Here is an 18,138-nt window from a genome sequence, read left to right on the forward strand (position 1 = left end):
TTAGAAATAATTATTCTGTTCAGTAGAATACCATCATAGTAGCCAGGAATCCTCTGCTGGCTAATACACTGGGGAGAACTGAAGGTCTGTTTTTGTAAATGGAAGTGTTCCACTCAATAAAGCTTTCTCCTCCCATTTTTTTTCAGGAATCCAGTCTCCGTCAACTCCATTTGTTGGGGACCATCCAGGTGGCATTTTGAGGGGGCAGATAAGATTGCCATGGAGAGGAGAGGCAGGGAAGACAATTTTCAGCTCACCAGTTGTATGAGCCTAAATTGGGATTCAACCAACTGTGTGATAAATTTTAGAGAATGCTAAGTATCCCGATTGCTAGTATGGGTGCAATAATTAATTGCTTGAGTTAATCAATAAAAAATAATTGGCTCCCATCCTAAAAACCAATTAGACTTTGCTGGATATAATGGGGAATTTCTTCTGAGTAAACATACATTTACTCTATTAATCAACCTGATAAATACTCCTAATTAAGAAATGGTTTTTAAATATAACACACCCATGCACATACATACATTCTTACAAAAGCTGGAAATAGCTTCTTCACACAATAATCCAAGATAATTCCTGTGCTGTATGTGAAAACTTCAAAAACATAGTCTTGGAACAGATGCCTTGTGTAATCGCAGGCCTATTTAATATTATTTCACTTTCTGATTTAACTAAAAGTTTGTACAGCTTTTTTTATTATTCTATTAAGTAATTCTTGTAGATGCTGTGATTCTTGCCGACTAGCTGTTGAGAATCTGAACTTTAAAAGTGTAAACATAAAACCCTGGCTGAAAAATAGAGAGCATGTCATAATGCTAAACATGTTACTTGGAATTAACTTTGTTTTTTTATTAAAATTCAATGTGATATTACTTCCATATTAAGTGACTTCGGCTTACAGACAAAAATATATTTCTCCCAGGAAACCCAAAATATGCAGTTCTCAAAAACGCGCACTAAGACCCTGCTTAAAGAGAGTACCATGGCTAGATGGCATTACTTTTCTGCTGTGATAGGACTACATGTTCCTATGAGGCAAGATGACAGCAGTGCTGATGGTATGGTCTCCCATGTCAGACAAGTTTTTGCTGGGGACTCAGACTAATTGTGACAAACACCTATTGGACAATTGCAGTAGTGAGCAGAAAAGAATGGAGGAAGAACTAGCAAAAGATCTTTCAGAGATAGTAGCAGTGGCACCATAACTAATACCTGTTACTGCTGCACAGAAGGAGTCATACTGGATATCTTTTACCAGGAAAACACTTTGATGAAACAATCCAAAATGAAGCAAGAGATCATGCCAGAAGATGGAACTCCCAAATTAGAAGGCACTGACAAAGCTATTGGGATACAGGAGAGGGCAACTATAAGTAGTGTTTTGGCTGATGGCACAACTGGAGGGGGAACTCAAAGGAATAATTTGGAATAAGAAAATCAAATGGGCAATAAGGAAGATCTTGATGATGGCTACTCTGCCTAGGATGGAAAGTTTCAGAGTTATGCCATTACTATATTTTAGTTTAAGTCCACTTAATACAAGATTGTAATTTGAGTCCATTGTGATATGTGTTTTGTAACTGTTATGGTCAGATATATAAACCCCAAAGGTTGAAATTGCAGGTTAGAGAGGAAGTTTTTTGCTGTGGAGGTGGAAAATTTGGGCACAGGGGTTTAGACTTATGTAAATTAATTTTGCGGCATTAATATATGTTTTTATTATCTGTTTCAGAATTGGAAAGTAGGCTTTGGGATTTATTTTATAAATAATACAATCAGCATGTAAAGCTATTTTCTGATAGTGGCCATTAACTTGCAAGCCTGATATCATTAGGTCGAATAAGGTTAGCCAGAGGCTCAATCAATAAGGAAAACAAAAGAGACAATAGTGGACAATCTTTCTTATCCACATAAAATTTAAAGAGAATATAATAATTAGATTTGCACTATTAATCCTGATTGACTGGGAGCCAGAAGAACTCTGGACAGAAGCCATTGGTCTTGTTAGAGAAGAATGCAAAAATACATTATCTGCAGCCAAAAAGAAAGGGAATAGATGACAGGCAAAACTTTTCAAGCAGCTGAGTATAGTTGAGAAGCAACAGCAAAAGCTGACAGTAATGGAGTCAGAATCCTGATTGAAACTGTTCAGTGACCTGTGAGCAGGGGCAAGGAGATATCCGTAAAGAAAAATCAAATATCCAGCAAAGAGAAATAAAAGAGGGCAACAACAAAAAGGAAGAACAATTGACCTCTTCCGAGAAATCAAAGGGAAATTTAAAGCAAGAGTGGGGGTGCTCTATGAGCAGGAAAACACATTACATGACCAAGTAGAAATGAACAAATGATGGAAACAATACATGGAAGAACTTTATGAAAGATTGGCAGGGGTGACAGATTCATTTGATGAAGGACCATATGAAGATGAACCTCCAATTTTAAAAAGTGAAATGGAAAAGGCACTCGGGCTGCTTGGGAGAACTAAATCACCAGTAATAGATGATATACCAATAAAGCTGCTTTAGGCTCCAGAAACTCTATTGTAGCTTTATGTGGTTTTTAGCCTTCTCTGACAGAGAATATTGGTACCACACCAAATTACAACTCTCATGATTGTATAGCATTGAGCCACGGCAGTTCCTGGTATCAAACTGTATAAAAAATGGAAAACAAAACAATGCCCCACAGATTGGAAACAGTCAATATACATTTCAATCCTCAAGAAAAGCAGACACCATTGATTGCGGTAACTGTGGATCATTGCATTAATTTTCAATATAAGTAAAGTGATGCTCAAAATTCTACCATATATGGAATGAGAAATGCTAGATGTCCAAGCTGGGTTGACAAAATGAAAAGGCACTAGAGATCACATTGCAAGCACTGGATAATGGAACACACCAAAAATTGTAAAATAAAATTAGCCTGTGCTTTATAGACTATAGCAAACTATCTGAGTGTGTACATTATGAAAAGCTGTAGATCATACTTAAAGAAATAGGTGTGCCACAACATTTGATTATCCTTATGCATAATTTGTTCTCAGGATAACAGCTTACCATCAGGTCAGTATAAAGAGAAATGGGGTGGTTTCAAATTGACAAGGGGGTCAGGGTAATTTTATCACTCTGTCGAAGTCGTATACTGAACATATAAGCAAGGATTATACTCAGAGGAAGGAGGCATGAAAATTTGATAAGAAATGTCAACAATTAAGATATGCAGATGGCACCATACTCCTAGCTTAAAATATCAAAGACTTGGGATAATTACTGAAGAAAGTCAAGGGAGAAAGTGTAAAATCAAATACATTACATAATTTTAAAGTAGTTAATGAAGATATTGAAACAGTTCAAACATTTCCAAACTTTGGCATAGTCATTAGAATGGAGATTGCATTCAAGAAATCAGAAGAAACCAGAGCTTGGAAGGGCACCTATGAAGGAACTAGACAATATCCTGAGGTATTAAGATATCATTGAATACTAAAGTTATGGTTGCCCATACCATTGTATTTCCAATGTATGGTTGTGAAAGCTGGACAATGGAGAAAGTTTAAAGGAAGAAACCCAACTTTTCAGATGAAATGCTGAAGAAGAGTTCTGCAAGTACCGTGGGCTGCAAAAAAGACAAATAGAGCAAATCAAGCCAGAACTCTCCTTTGAAACCAAGATAATTTAACTATGAGTGCCATAGTTTAAACATTTCATGGGAAGATATAATTCACTAGAAAAGACAATAATGCTTGGTATGGTAAATGCAGTAGAAAAAGATGAAAACTGTATTCCAGATGTATAAACCCAAAGTCCCTGAATACACAAGACGTGAGCCGGGCTGTTGATGATGTAGTGACTTGGACGTCTTTCATTTATGGGGTCATCATATGTCTAAGTCATCTTGATGGCAGTCAACAGCAAATGGTTAGATTTTGGCTTATTTGGCACTTCATATAAATCACTGTAATTTACCATGTTAATAGCCAAGATATCAGTCTTCATAAATTCCCTGGAGTGCAACAAATGCAGTTTGTAATTACAACACACAGCAATTTGGACTGCATGTCATCTAAATCAGTAGTAATTGTTAGTTTGGCAAAGAATAATTCCATATTTAATCACATTTAAATATATATGAGCCTACACATTCCTAAAATGTAGGACATATATATTAAACAAAATGCCCTTTTTGTTAGAAAATAATAGGTCATTTAAAACCAATTCAAGAGAAAAAGGCCAGGATTATCCCTACGGATTATCATTAAAATATATTTTAAATTAGTATTAATATGGTCACACTTGGATAATAATTACATAAGTAACATAAAAACACATTGAATGAGCATTCATTATTATTTCTGTCGCATGAGCATAAAGGCATTGGGTTCATTGAGAAGAACAATAACGATTGCATTAGTCAATACATCACCATTTTTGTTGTGGCTAAAACTTAATCCTAAAGGAAAGAAAATAACTGAGCAGATGACGTTTGTATGTTTGTATACTTGTAGCTCATCCTCCATTGTGAGATCAATTATGAGATGACATTCAATTAAAACAATATTCAAGGGAATCCTTTAGCAATGTTTACACTAACTGACAGAAATAAGTTGTTTGCACAGATTTGTAGATTTAAGTCTTTTTCATCACATGCCATATAGCAATGTCTTTGACATAATAATAATAATAATAATAATAATAATAATAATAATAATAATAGTGCAGTTTTCTGGCATTGTATATTTCTGCCACTTCTGTGATTGTTCATTTGTATTTTGATTCTGTAGTCCACTTGTTGATGGATGTCCAGAATCAGCAGCATCCACCGCAGTCCATTTTATCCTGGGTGTCGACAGAGCCAGTATAGACTTTGTTTTGGTTTGTTTCTCCATAGTGCTAATGGGTTAGGTGCTCAGGTAGAACTGGACAATTTGGACGGAAAAACACGAAAACTCATGACCAGTCATAATTCATTACATCCTCGCAGTGATGTTGACTGGCTCTATCTGCCTAGAAAGTCTGGTGGCAGAGGACTTTTACAAGTAGAACAAGCAGTTGAAGAAGAAAAAATACATCCTGGCAGAACACGTCAAGGAAAGCCAAGAACCTGCTTTAATTGAAGTCAATAATTGGAAACTTCTCAAAGCAGAGCAGACAAAGAGTCAGTACAAGAAAACTGTACTCCAAACCAGAGCTGACTGCTGGCACAACAAAGCATTACATAGGCAGTTCTTTGATAAAATTGAAGGAAAAGTTGACAGGGAGAAGACCTGGTTATGGTTCATGAATGGAACACTGAAGAAGGAGACAGAAGGCCTGATTCCTGCAGCCCAGGAGCAAGCCATCAGAATCAATGCAATTAAGGCCAAGATCGAAAAATCAGTGGATGGCCCAAAATGCAGACTGTGCAAGGAAGCTGATGAAACCATGGACCATATCCTCAGTTGTTGCAAGAAAATCACACAGACAGACTACAAACAGAGGCACAGCTCTGTGGCCCAGATGATTCACTGGATCTTATGTCACAAGAACTTATGTCACAAGTACCACCTGCCAGTAGTAAATAATGGGTGGGATCATAAACCCGCAAAGGTCATGGAAAATGAATATGCAAAAATACTGTGGGACTTTTGAATCCAGACTGGCAAGGTTTTGGAAAACAATACACCAGACATCACAATTGTGGAAAAGAAAAAAGTTTGGATGATTGATGTCGCCATACCGGGTGACAGTCGCATTGAGGAAAAACAACAGGAAAAACTCAGCTGCTATCAAGACCTCAAAATCGAACTGCAAAGGCTCTGGCATAAACCAGTACAGGTGGTTCCAGTGGTCATTGGCGCACTGGGTGCCATGCCAAAAGATCTCAGCCGGCATTTGAAAACAATAAACATTGACAAAATCATGATCTGTCAACTGCAAAACGCCACATTACTTGGATCTGCACCCATCATTCGAAAATACATCACACAGTCCTAGAAGCTTGGGTAGTGTTCGACTTGTGATTTTGTGATACGAAATCCAGCATATAGATCTCGTTTTCTGTGACATACTGTTCTTTTATGTTAGTAAAACAACAACAACAACAACAACAACAACTTTATTGTTGTATCCTGCCACCATCTCCCTGAAAGGACTTGGGGTGGCTTACACATGGCACAAAGTGCCTAAAAGAACATATAATAAAACATCATATAAAATACCACTGAATAAAACATATAGACATATAAGATAACAATTTAAGACTCAATCAAAGCAGTGGTCATCAACCGATGGAGGTAAGCTACACTAAATATGACCAGGCAGCAAACAATAGGACAAGGGAATGGGATAAGTGCAAAGCTCTAACCATAGATGGAGGGCATGGGATGAAATGCAAGGCTGCATAACTATTGTATAGAACAACTAGGGTCTAAAACAGTGGTCCTCAACCTTCCTAATGCAGCGACCCCTTAATACATGTTGTGGTGACTCCCAAACATAAAAGTATTATGTTTGCTACTGTTGTGAATCATAATGTACATATCTGATATGCAGGGTGTATTTTCATTCACTGGACCAAATTTGGTATAAATACCCAACACACCCAAATTTGAATACCGGTGGGGTTGTGGGGGATTGATTTTGTCATTTGGGAGTTGTTCTTGCTGGGATTTATTGTTAACCTATAATCAAAGAGCATTCTGAACTCCACCAACAATGGAATTGAACCAAACTTGGCACACAGAACACCCAGGACCAACAGAAAATAGTACTGAAAGGGTTTGGTGGGGATTGACCTTGAGTGAATTATAGTTCATCTACATCCAGAGAACACTGTGGACTCAAACAATGATGGATCTGGACCAAACTTGGCACACAGGTCCAACATGGCCAACTGTGAATACTGGTGGGATTCAGGGAGGATTGACCATGATTTTGGGAGTTGTTGTTCACCCACATTCTTATGCATTTTCTAATGGGAAAGGCTGGCTTTTTCTAATAAATAGTGTTACAAATTACCTAAGCCTGCAGCACAGGCTGCATATTGGCAGCCTGTGCTGCAGCCAGTGCAACTCCTTTATGGCCCATGCTTTGCGGTGTCTGTATGATAATATGGCCAACAATCTTGCTGCGACATTTCTTGCACTCGCTTTGGCATCTGAATAATTTTCAAGGACAGCCCTTTTCAAAGTGCACTGCAATAGTCTAATTGGGAAGTTACCAGGGCATGGATTACTGCAGCAAAGTAATCTCTGTCCAGTAAAAACTGCAGCTGGCACCAAACACTATGCTGCAGAGCACACTTTGGACTGCTATGCTGTCTAGGAATATTCCTAAGCTATGCACCCTTAGGGAAGTCCAACCACATGAAAGTTAGTTAGGCTGATTATCCAATTCATATTTTCATGAACGACCAATCAGCAGAGCCTTCATCTTATCAGCATTCCGTTTGGAATGTATTAAATGTACAAAGTACATTCAGGTTTTATCTTTTAGATAATTAGAAACTACACGCCAGATATATGGAGAATTGTAAGTTTGCTATTTCAACCAAGTGTTGTATTTCAGTACAAAACTGCCCATAAAGTTCCTCTGTCATATCATTTATTCTGTCCTTGGGAAAAGAAGAAAGGGCTACTCAAACAAAAGCTCCTTCCTCCTACCTTTATATTCCGCAGTGCCTTCTTCTCAAAATAGGAGAATCCAAAATACTCTGATATTTCAAATTGTCCAATAAGTGGCTGAAATAGTGATCCCTTTGCTTTGTATTCAGTGTACACAACTTTGCTTCATGTACAAAGTGATTGTGTATAAAATTACTTCCAGGCTATGTGTAGATCACGCATACATGAAAACACTTTTGGTCCCAAGCATTTCTTTAAAGGGATCCTCAACAGGTATATGTAAAAACCAAAGCTAAAAGCTCTTGACCTGAGCTTCTGTATTTTTTAATGAGATTTTTGATGAAAAGGGAAACAAATGTAAAAGCAGCTATCCTATTCTCAACTAGTTTTGTGGCAGGAGCTGCAAGAAGAGGAGGATATCTCTATCCTTTCATGCAATTTCCCTCACAAGGAAATATCCCCAGCTGTGAAACTGCTATTAGCCATGCTGGATGGAAATGACAGGTAGCTTTGCAGAAGCAATTTTGAGAGTCTGCAGAATCAATTTTGCCTGGTGTGTGTGGGGGGGGGGGGGAGGGGTGTGGCTTTCCCAATTGCCAGTGACCTCATCCTACCTTTGCCCCCACCTCCGAAGTTAAAACAAAACGGTGTTTGTGTTTTGTTATGTCACATGCACTTTGAGCCAAACATTTTTGTGTGTGGTTTGTCTCACAGTGGGCTAAAAATACATATTCTTGTTCGCGTGGTAGTAACATTTTAATGTTTGTCTGCAGAGCAAAATAATCTATCGGAGAAAATGTTCTATTTTTGAGACTGTGAACATAAAATCTAACAGTGCCCTGAATGATAATTTGGAACGTCTACACAATGTTATTTTTGGTGTTACTATTCTAGCCAAACTGCAATTTTAAAGGCACATGCTTGGAACAAATGTATGGGGGATGAAAGGAATTCTTTGTTAAGCAGCCTCTGCACAGTAGCTGACACAGATGAACTTTTTTTGCGTGAAACTTTCAATCTCTCCCACCCTTTAGCTTTCTCACTCTCTTTTTTTTGTAAAGGAGGAAAATACAAGCCTCTTTTCTCCTTATTTTAGATTATTTTTTCCACATAAGAAATTTCATAGGGTTAAATGAGGGATGTGTAGTCACTCAATTAGGAAAAAAAATTACAGTAGCTTTTAGTAGATGTATCCATCTGCTATTTAAAAACAATCTCAAAGGAGTTCAAAATCTGATTGGGAAAAGTGGATTTTTAAACAGAAACAAGTTAAAGAAGTATCAATAAGTCACCCTATGTAAAGTAAAAGATTAAAAGACTAAGTCAGTTGTATGAATATGGCTTCATAGAATGCATAGTGATTTTTTCAATTTCTTTAGATGTACTTTAAATCCAAATAGAATAATGTGATAATTTGAGTGAGCCTAACTGAGAACATCAAATAAAGACAGAGGGCTGATGATTTACATAAACAGTTATTTTGATGCGGCAGCGAATAAGTTTCCTTTTATGAAGTGGGGAAGCTTTGAGACAGACTGGGTGAATGTTTCTGTATGATTCAATGTCAGATCTTTCCATGTCTTGCAGCAATCCAAATTTTCCAGGATGTGGTGAATAGAATTCAATTTTCCCATGTAAGAGGGACAGACAAAATTAGTCACCATTAAAACGAATAAGGAATTAACAGTGTTGAGACTTTTTGTGGGTTTTTATGTATAGGCAATCCCCAAGTTAAAAACAAGATAGGTTGTGTAGGTTTGTTCTTAAGTTAAATTTGTATGTAAGTTGAAACGAGTACATTTTTAAGTGTGACTCCAGCCAAAAAAAGTATATATATTTAGCTTTGGATATCACATGGAAGGTTTTACACCCTTATGATGTTTGTTCAGAAGATTTCACTTCACTTTTTGTCCTTGTGATAACTGGATTTTGAAATAAATTGCTTACTGAGGAAACAAGGATTGGTGAGAAAGCTTCATTGAAGACACCTTTCCCTAATAATTTCCCTTCCTAGGAGTAGATTTCACTTACTTCCTGTTATCTGACCCCCATTCTTAACTATGGGTTGTTTGTAAGCTGGATGTTTGCAACTTGGTAACTGCCTGTACATTAGGAGGCCAATACTAAACATGATAAAAGTATGTTTATTTTGTGTATGTCAATTAAGGGATAGTGTCTGTTGCTGAACTTCTCGTTGTGTTTTTGTAATGTTGGAATGTTCATATAGTGGGTCCCTCCTTAAGCTTAACAGATTACCATCAATAACAGAAGTAGGGTTCTCTACGGCTAGTTTCTAATACGAATCACATATTGGTCAACTTCAGTGAAATTCCAGAGGTCTGGAAAGCTGGTTACTAATGCTATTAAGAAACAAATCACATGGCTCACTAAGGACTCTGCGTGGAAGAAAGGCTGTCATCACAAACTGGACAGTTGTGCAAATTGGTTTTGGAGAAACGTAATCACGTAATCAAAACAGTTTAGCTTAAATTAGTGGTTCTCAACCTGTGGGTCCCAAGGTGTTTTGGCCGACAACTCCCAATAATCCCAGCCAGTTTACCAGCTGTTAGGATTTCTGGGAGCTGAAGGCCAAAACATCTGGGGACCCACAGGTTGAGAACCACTGGATTAAATGCTCAGTGGCAAAGTTTCATTTGAACCTGGTTCAGGGCTACTATTAAGTACATTAAAAAGGGAAAGCTATATACAGAGTGCCAATGCAATTTTATGGTCAAGACTGGCATGTCCAGGTAAGAAGAGCTAGAAAATATGGGGAGAAGGCTATAGACATAATATATTTCTAGTGCAACAATGTTCTCATAAACTGTCTCACCTTCCCATAATACCTTGGCGAGGAAACTGGTAAAATGTGGGCTGGAAAATGCTACTGTTAGGTGTGTTTATAGTAATTTGATGACTGCATCAAAATTATCAGGCTATAGAACAGAGGTGTCGTCCTCCTAAACTTTTTTTGTGGCCACTAACCTTGCAGAGAATCCTTCTTTTAACTAAAGGTTGCAGGGCTCCCTTGCATGTTAAATATCAAACAGTACATTTTTAAAAAATTCAGAAGTGAAAACTAACCAAGACAAACCTATGCATATTTATATATATACCCCAACTTCACAAATGTTTACAGGGTCTGAGCTAGTGAGAAATGTTTCTTAACCAGGAAAGGAATTATGGGATTATAGTGGTCAGTTTAATGAAAATGATGACCCAACATGTGGCCTCGGTGAAAAATGCAAATTTTATATGGGAAGTTCATTAGTGTAATGATTCTAGAACCTTGATCCATTTTGTTACCAGGCCAACTCAAGCTTGATGATCTGCCAATTTTAACATAGACACAGGCATACCAAATTAATAGTTTATTGATTGTATGAAGATATTAGGCAGGATGTAGCGATAAACCCAAGCTCATGTCATTTAGCTGTCTCTTCCAGCTGCTGTTCACTGGGGTGTCTGTGATGAACTATACTTAACCCCAGTGGACTGGTTTTCTGGGTTGGATTACAACTGGATTTCATCTCCTCGGAAACTAGATCTATTATCTGATCTTTCCCAATCTTTAAATATCCTTTTCCCCTTATGTTGACACTTTCACAGGCAGGAGACAGGGAATCACCTCATTCTAACAAAGGGAGTCTTCTCACACAGAAACATTATTGTATTGCTGATCTTCCTCAACCCGCAGTGGTTCTCAACCTGGGGTCCCCAGATGTTTTTGGCCTACAACTCCCAGAAATCCCAGCCAGTTTACCAGCTATTAGGATTTCTGGGAGTTGAAGGCCAAAAACATCTGGGGACCCCAGGTTGAGAACCACTGCGCTAGAGAAAACTAGACATTATTATTATTATTATTATTATTATTATTATTATTATTATTATTATTATTATTATAGTTTGCTACAGGCCAGTTTGAGTAAATAGTAAATGTTATGAACCTCTTAAGCACATAAATAAATAGGGTGAATATGAGCTACCTATAGGCCTCATCAATTCTTCCAGAAATTCCAAATTCCAAAATAAAACTGCCAATATTGTAACACCTTTATATAAACTGATGGTGCAGCAACACTTGGAACAATACACACTCTTGGGGACACAATTCAGAAAATATACTGTAGAGCTGGAAAAGGTGCTCATCCTCTAAGACAAAAAGTTATGTTTGGGGATCTTTAAGAAATGGCAAGTGAAAGATGACATAATAGAATGGTATACAAATATGTATAGGTTGCAGTTCGAATCTGGAGAGCAGCATGAGCTCCCGCTGTTAGGCCCAGCTTTTGTCAACCTAGCAGTTCGAAACCTGCAAATGTGAGTAGATAAATAGGTACCACTTCTGTGGGAAGTTAACGGCACTCCATGCAGTCATGCCAGTCACATAACCTTGGCTCTTCAGCTTAGAAATGGAAATGACCACCATCCCCCAGAGCTGGACACAAATGGACTGAATGTCAGGGGAAGACCTTTTATCTTTTTATGTATAGTGTGGAGAACGTGAATAGAAGGAATATTTTGTCATCAATAATCATCATCATCATCATCATCTTTATTTCTATTCTGCCCTATCCCCTGAAGGGATGCAGGGCGGATTCCAACAAACAAAAAAGGCAAACGTTCAGTGCCTTAGTACACCAACAAATAATACAACATAATAGCCCAAAATAACCCCACAAATGAAAAGAATTTATAACATGACATCTACGAATTAAATAAAATGTAACCTATCAAAATTATATCTAACATAAAACCTAAACATAAAACATCCACATTAATTTACAGAAGCCAGCAAGATATGAGAGTTGATTATGTGGTGAGTGATGTTAACTGGGCTAACATTATCTGACCAAGCCCGAATACAATAATAGTTCTATCCATTTAATTGGTAGTGAATATAAGTCTGAAATTCAGGAAGAATTTCTTCATATGGTGTACATTTAAACTATTGAAATTGACTACTGTAAGACATGGCAATGGCTGCTTACTCAAACAACTTGAAGAATAAATTAACAAATATATACCAGAGAAGGATATACCACTAATATCACTATTCCTGTAAAGTAAATCCCCACTGAACAAATCTTGCTAAGAAAACCCTGTGATAGAGTTGTCTTAGGGTTGCCATAAGTTGGAAACAACTTGAAGACACACAACAGCATGTGAGTCTGAATACAGTGCCAAGAAATAAAAGCAGGAAGGAGCTCTGGCATTTCTGTCCTGCCTATGCATTTAGCTTGCCACAATGACAATAAAGCTCTGAAGTAGATAGGCTTTTGATCTGATCTAGGTATTATTGTGTCCTTAAATTTGTGGATTACATTAAACTAAGAAGAGCAGAGAATGCAATTGGGCATAATTGACATAATGGATTTTAATAAAGATCAATGAGGTGTTCTATATTTCAGTTGAAAAATACACACAAATAAAGGTGAAGTGGCTTCCAGTTCAACAATGTTTGAAAAGGCTAAATGGCAAGACCAAATGTCCTGTGTACTAAACTTCATGAGCAATAGATATTGCTTCCTATAAGCCCTCCTCCCTTTGATTCTCAGCTTTTTCCCCCCAGAGGTTTTGGGGTGCACCATGGATGCAGTGGGACAAAGAAGGGGCTGTTTCTCTCTGCTAAGTTCTGTGGTTCAGCCATCAGAAATAACTCACTGGGTAATTTCAGAGAACCTTTGATAGAAAGCAAACTCAATTTAAGGTTCCATCAACCTTAAGTGTTGTTGGTATAATGGCACCACTCTGTTTTCCTTGGGTCAGAAGGATACTCATGAAATGATGCTTGTGCAGAGGAAAGTGACAAAGGCACAAATTAGGGAATTACTGTGGGATGTTCTTACCACAAGGTGACGGCCTCTCCTTTAGAAGTTTTTTTTAAAGGAAGTGGAAGCTATTATCTTGATCCATCGCAGTCTGGCCGCAGTACGGAAATGGCTTTGGTCACCATGGTGGATGACCTCCGAAGGGAGCTAGACAGGGGGAGTGTGTCCTTGTTGGTTCTCCTGGATATCTCAGTGGCTTTCGATACCATCGATCATGGTATCCTTTTGGAGTGGCTCTCCAGAATGGTCTTGTGGGCATTGCTTTGCAGTTGCTCCACTCCTTCCTGCAGGATCACACCCAGTTGGTGAAACTGGGGGACACCTTCTCGGATACCTGGCCATTGACCTGTGTGGTTCCACAGGGTTCCATTCAATCTCCCATGCTTTTTAACATCTGCATGAAACCACTGGGTGAGGTAATCCAGAGTTTTGGGATTCGGTGCCATTTGTATGCAGCGCTGACACTTGATGCTCAGGTGTCGGTGGTGATCAGGAGAGCCTTCTCACAATTGAAGTTTGTGCGAAGCTGTGACTGTACGTTGAGAAGCCAGACATGGCCACGGTGGTTTGGTTACAACCAGATTGGATTATTGCAATGCACTCTACATGGGACTGCCTTTGAAAATGGCCTGGAAATTCCAACTGGTACAAAGATCAGCAGCCAGGCTTCTAACTGGGGCTAACTATAGGGAGTGCATGACACCCCTACTAAAGCCGCTCCACTGGCTGCTGCTAAGTTTCCTGCCTCAATTCAAGGTATAGATTATGACCAGCAAAGCCCTGTGCAATTCAGTCTCTGCCTTTCTTCGTGATCATATCTCCCCTTATGAACCGGCACAGACTCTAAGATCTACTGGGGAGGCCCTCCTCTCGTTCCCGCTACTGCCTCAAGCATGGTTGGTGGGGACGAGGGAGAGGACCTTCTTGGTGGTGGCCCCTTGACTTTTGAACTCCTTTCTAGAGAAATTAGGTAATCCCCACACTGTCCTCTTTCCATAGGGAACTGAAAACCTGGATGTTCCAGCAAGTTTTCGAGAATGATTAGTTACTAGGTCCATCCCTTGGCCGACAGCTAGGACTCTGCTTTGCACTTTATTCACTACCCTGGCCCTGTGATACTATGATGCAGTAGCCTTTCCCCAGCCCTTTCATAGTTGGCCATGTCAATTTTATTTATTTATTTATTTCATCTACTTATACCCCGCCCTTCTCACCTCGGGGGGGACTCAGGGCGGCTTACAAAGGAGGCACAATTAGATGCCCAAATCACACAACAAACAATACAAAATATAACAGTTCAACAATTAAAATGAAACATCAATACCTATTAAAATCATAAAAACTATCTCATGTCAGAGTCCATATATCAGAGTCCATATATCCATTCCATTCCATTGTCCTTGTCTATCGATAGGTCCTTTAATCAGTTGTCAGCATGGCCAAAAGCTTGGTCCCACATCCAGGTCTTTAGTTTTTTCCTAAACGCTAGAAGGGAAGTCGTCGATCTGATCTCCCCGGGGAGTGAGTTCCACAGGTGGGGGGCCACCCCTGAGAAGGCCCTGCTCCTCGTCCCCACCAGTCTCACTTGTGCCACTGGCGGGGTCGAGAGCAGGGCCTCCGCAGAAGATCTTAAACTTCGAGGTGGGATGTAGAGGGAGATCTGTTCGGACAGATACACTGGGCCGGAACCGTATAGGGTTTTGTAGGTCAAAACCAGCACTTTGAATTGTGCTCGGAACGCAACAGGGGGGTGGTGTGCTCCCTGTACGCCGCTCTGGTGAGCAATCTGGCTGCTTCTGTAATTTTGTAATTCTGGCCATTGGTATTTTGAACCCTATAATGAGACTGGTTTTTAATTTTTGTGTTTGTTTTGGCAGGATTTTATGTTTATGTTTTATGATTTTTATTTTTGTTTGTATGGTTTTTCTTTCTGGCAATTGAATGTTTTGCCTTATTTTGGAAACCACCCTGAGTTCTCTTGGGGAGATAGAGTGGTATATCAATATATTATTATTATTATTATTATTATTATATGAATATTGCAGTGGTATTATATTTCTTTTAGAGCTGGTTTAGACTAGATGACATTGCAGATCTTTCTCAACTCTTAAATCTTAATTCTGACCATATCATCTCAGAGTTATCAGGTGTTTCCAGAACCATACAGTTGTGAAATGGACACAGGCTACATCAGACATGGGCAAACTTGGGCCCTCCCTGCAAGTGTTCTGGACTTCAACTCCCACAATTCCTAACAACCTCAGACCCCTCCCTTTTTCTCAGCTGCTTAAGTTGAAAAGGAGAAGAAAAGGTAGGGGCCTGGGGCTGTTAGGAATGAGGGGAGTTGAAGTCCAAAATGCCTGGAGAGCTGGAGTTTGCCCATGCCTGGTATAGAATCATATATTCCTAGTTGGAAGTTACCCTAATGGCCATCTAGCCCAACCCCGTTCCGCCATGTAGGAAAAGCACAATCAAGGCACTCCTGACAGATGTCTATTTTAAACATTGACACTGAAATACATCACCGCCTGAGTTCTGCGAGTGCAGCTTTTTTCCAAATGAAACAGAGAGTCTTTGAGGACCGGAACATCCATAGGGATACTAAGGTGCTTGTTTATAAAGCTATTGTCCTCTTAACCCTGCTATACACCTGCGAGACGTGGACTGCCTACTGACATCACATGCAACTCCTGGAACGATTCCATCAACGCTGCCTCCAGAAAATCCTACAAATCTCTTGGGAAGATAAGCAGACAAATGCCAGTGTGCTAGAAGAAGCAAAATCCACCAGCATTGAAGCGATGGTCCTCCACCATCAACTCCACTGGACCGCCACGTTGTCCGAATACCCAACCACCGTCTCCCAAAGCAGTTGTTCAACTCCGAACTCAAGAATGAAAAATGGTATGTTGGTGGACAGGAAAAGAGGTTTAAAGATGGACGTAACGCCAGCCTTAAAAACTCTGGCATAAACACTGAGAACTGGGAAGCCCTGGCCTTTGAGCGCTCCAGCTGGAGGTCAGCTGTGACCAGCAGTGCTGTAGAATTTGAAGAGGCATGTATTTATTTATTATTTATTTAGTACACTTGTATACCGCTAATATCTCAGCCTGTGCGGCGACTCATTGCGGTTTACAACATATTTAAAAATACAATATTCACTTTAAAAATATAAAATAAAATATAAAAATACATACATATACATACATAGTATTGGGCCACCAAGAGAAATGTGCTAAGAGGAAGGCGCGTCAAGCATCCTGACCAAGACCACCTTCCACCTGGAAACCGATGTCCTCACTGTGGGAGAAGATGCAGATCAAGAAAAGGGCTCCACAGTCACCTACAGACCCACCGCCAGGACACTGATCTTGGAGGACTATCCTACTCGGACAAGGAGGGATCGCCAAAGTAAGTACTTAATAAGAAACCTTTATTGCAAGGGTTTCATGCACTTTGAGAGCAGTTGTGTACCAAAAAAAAAAAAAAAACCCAAAAGGCACGCCCTTCTGAAAGCTAAGGATCCAATGGCTTATGTATAGCAAAGCATCCCAGCTGGAAAGAGGGAAGGAGAGGAGGAGGGAGGAGAGGGTTGTGGAAGGGAGGCGAGGAAAGGGAGGAGGGACGAAGGGGCCTGCCTGTCTCCAAAGCAGGAGGTGGCAAAGCCAAGGCAAGCAGACATGTGTGTTGGAGGGAGAGAAGGCAAGAAGGAAGGCAGGCTCTGCTTCTAGTGCTGCATGTGCTGCTGCATAGCAATGAAGGGGGGCGAGGCAGCCTTTTCCCAGCCTGGATGCGGCTATTAATAGCGCCGCCAGAGCCCCCGCGCTTCCCTTGCCTTCCTTTCTTTTCTCACGTGAAAGGAGGAGGGAAAGGAAGGAGGGAGGGAGGAAGAGAGGGAGGTGGCGGCTTGCTCCTCCCCCTCCCCCTCGCATTCCTGCAATGCCCAAGGAAGAGGGGGCAGAGAGAAGCCCAGCTTCCCCTCTTTGCCCGGTCTCCCCATCCGTAGTGGGCACTGCAGCCTCCGCCTCACTCCCTTCCTCCCTGCCTGCCTTTGCTTCTCTCGTGGAAACCAATCTCCGCTTAATAAGATCAATGCTCCCCTCCCACCTCCGGCATTGGTATTCCCCCCTTGTCGGGCTACTGCTGCTGCTGCTGAAAGGGAGGAGAGGGGCTGAAGGAGGGAGGGAGGGGAGGCGCAAAGGGGACCAGGAGGAGGAGGAGGAGGAGGAGGAGGAGGAAGGGGGTGGGCCTCCGGCTACTCCTCTCTTCCTCCCCTTCCACTCCCGGACCGCCCCTTGAGAGAGCGGGAGAAGGAGGGAGTGGGGCGCCGGGGGTCTGCCTGCGTGGGTTCCCCACCCGTGCCTCTCCTCCAGGACATGCTCCCCGACGGGGTCCCTCCTCTCCTCCAGCAGCCATGTGGTGCTTGCACTGCAACTCCGAGAGGACCCAGTCGCTGCTGGAGCTGGAGCTTGACAGCTGGTAAGACAGGGCAAGGAAGCAAGGAAGGAAAGAAGGAAAGAAGGAAGGAAGAGTGGGATGGGGGCCTCCCGGAACAGAAACCCCTTCCCTCACCCTCCTGCCCTCCCTCTCTCCTTTCGCCTCACTTCTCAGGACAGCATTGTTCCCTTCCGGACCCTGGCGCCCAGTGTGTGGCTGTGGAAGGGGAAAACCAGAGGAGAGTGTGTGTCTCTCCTGAGA

General features: G+C 40.6%; 1 protein-coding gene across 17 annotated transcripts in view; it reads left to right on the plus strand.

Annotated features, from left to right (window-relative positions):
• The window catches only part of IQSEC1 (IQ motif and Sec7 domain ArfGEF 1), a 403,878-nt gene that overhangs the window by 288,593 nt on the left and 97,147 nt on the right, over positions 1-18,138 (plus strand). The window contains exon 1 of one of the 17 annotated variants that reach the window (XM_060765988.2): positions 17,690-17,919. The exons of the other annotated variants lie outside the window; for them this stretch is intronic. Within the exon in view, the coding sequence (XP_060621971.2) occupies positions 17,855-17,919 (65 nt within the window). The 5' untranslated portion in view covers positions 17,690-17,854. Of the gene's footprint in view, positions 1-17,689; positions 17,920-18,138 lie in introns of those variants that run through there. 17 annotated transcript variants of the gene reach the window in all.

This window comes from Anolis sagrei, chromosome 2 (genome assembly GCF_037176765.1).
Source record: "Anolis sagrei isolate rAnoSag1 chromosome 2, rAnoSag1.mat, whole genome shotgun sequence".
Classification (NCBI taxonomy): domain Eukaryota; kingdom Metazoa; phylum Chordata; class Lepidosauria; order Squamata; family Dactyloidae; genus Anolis; species Anolis sagrei.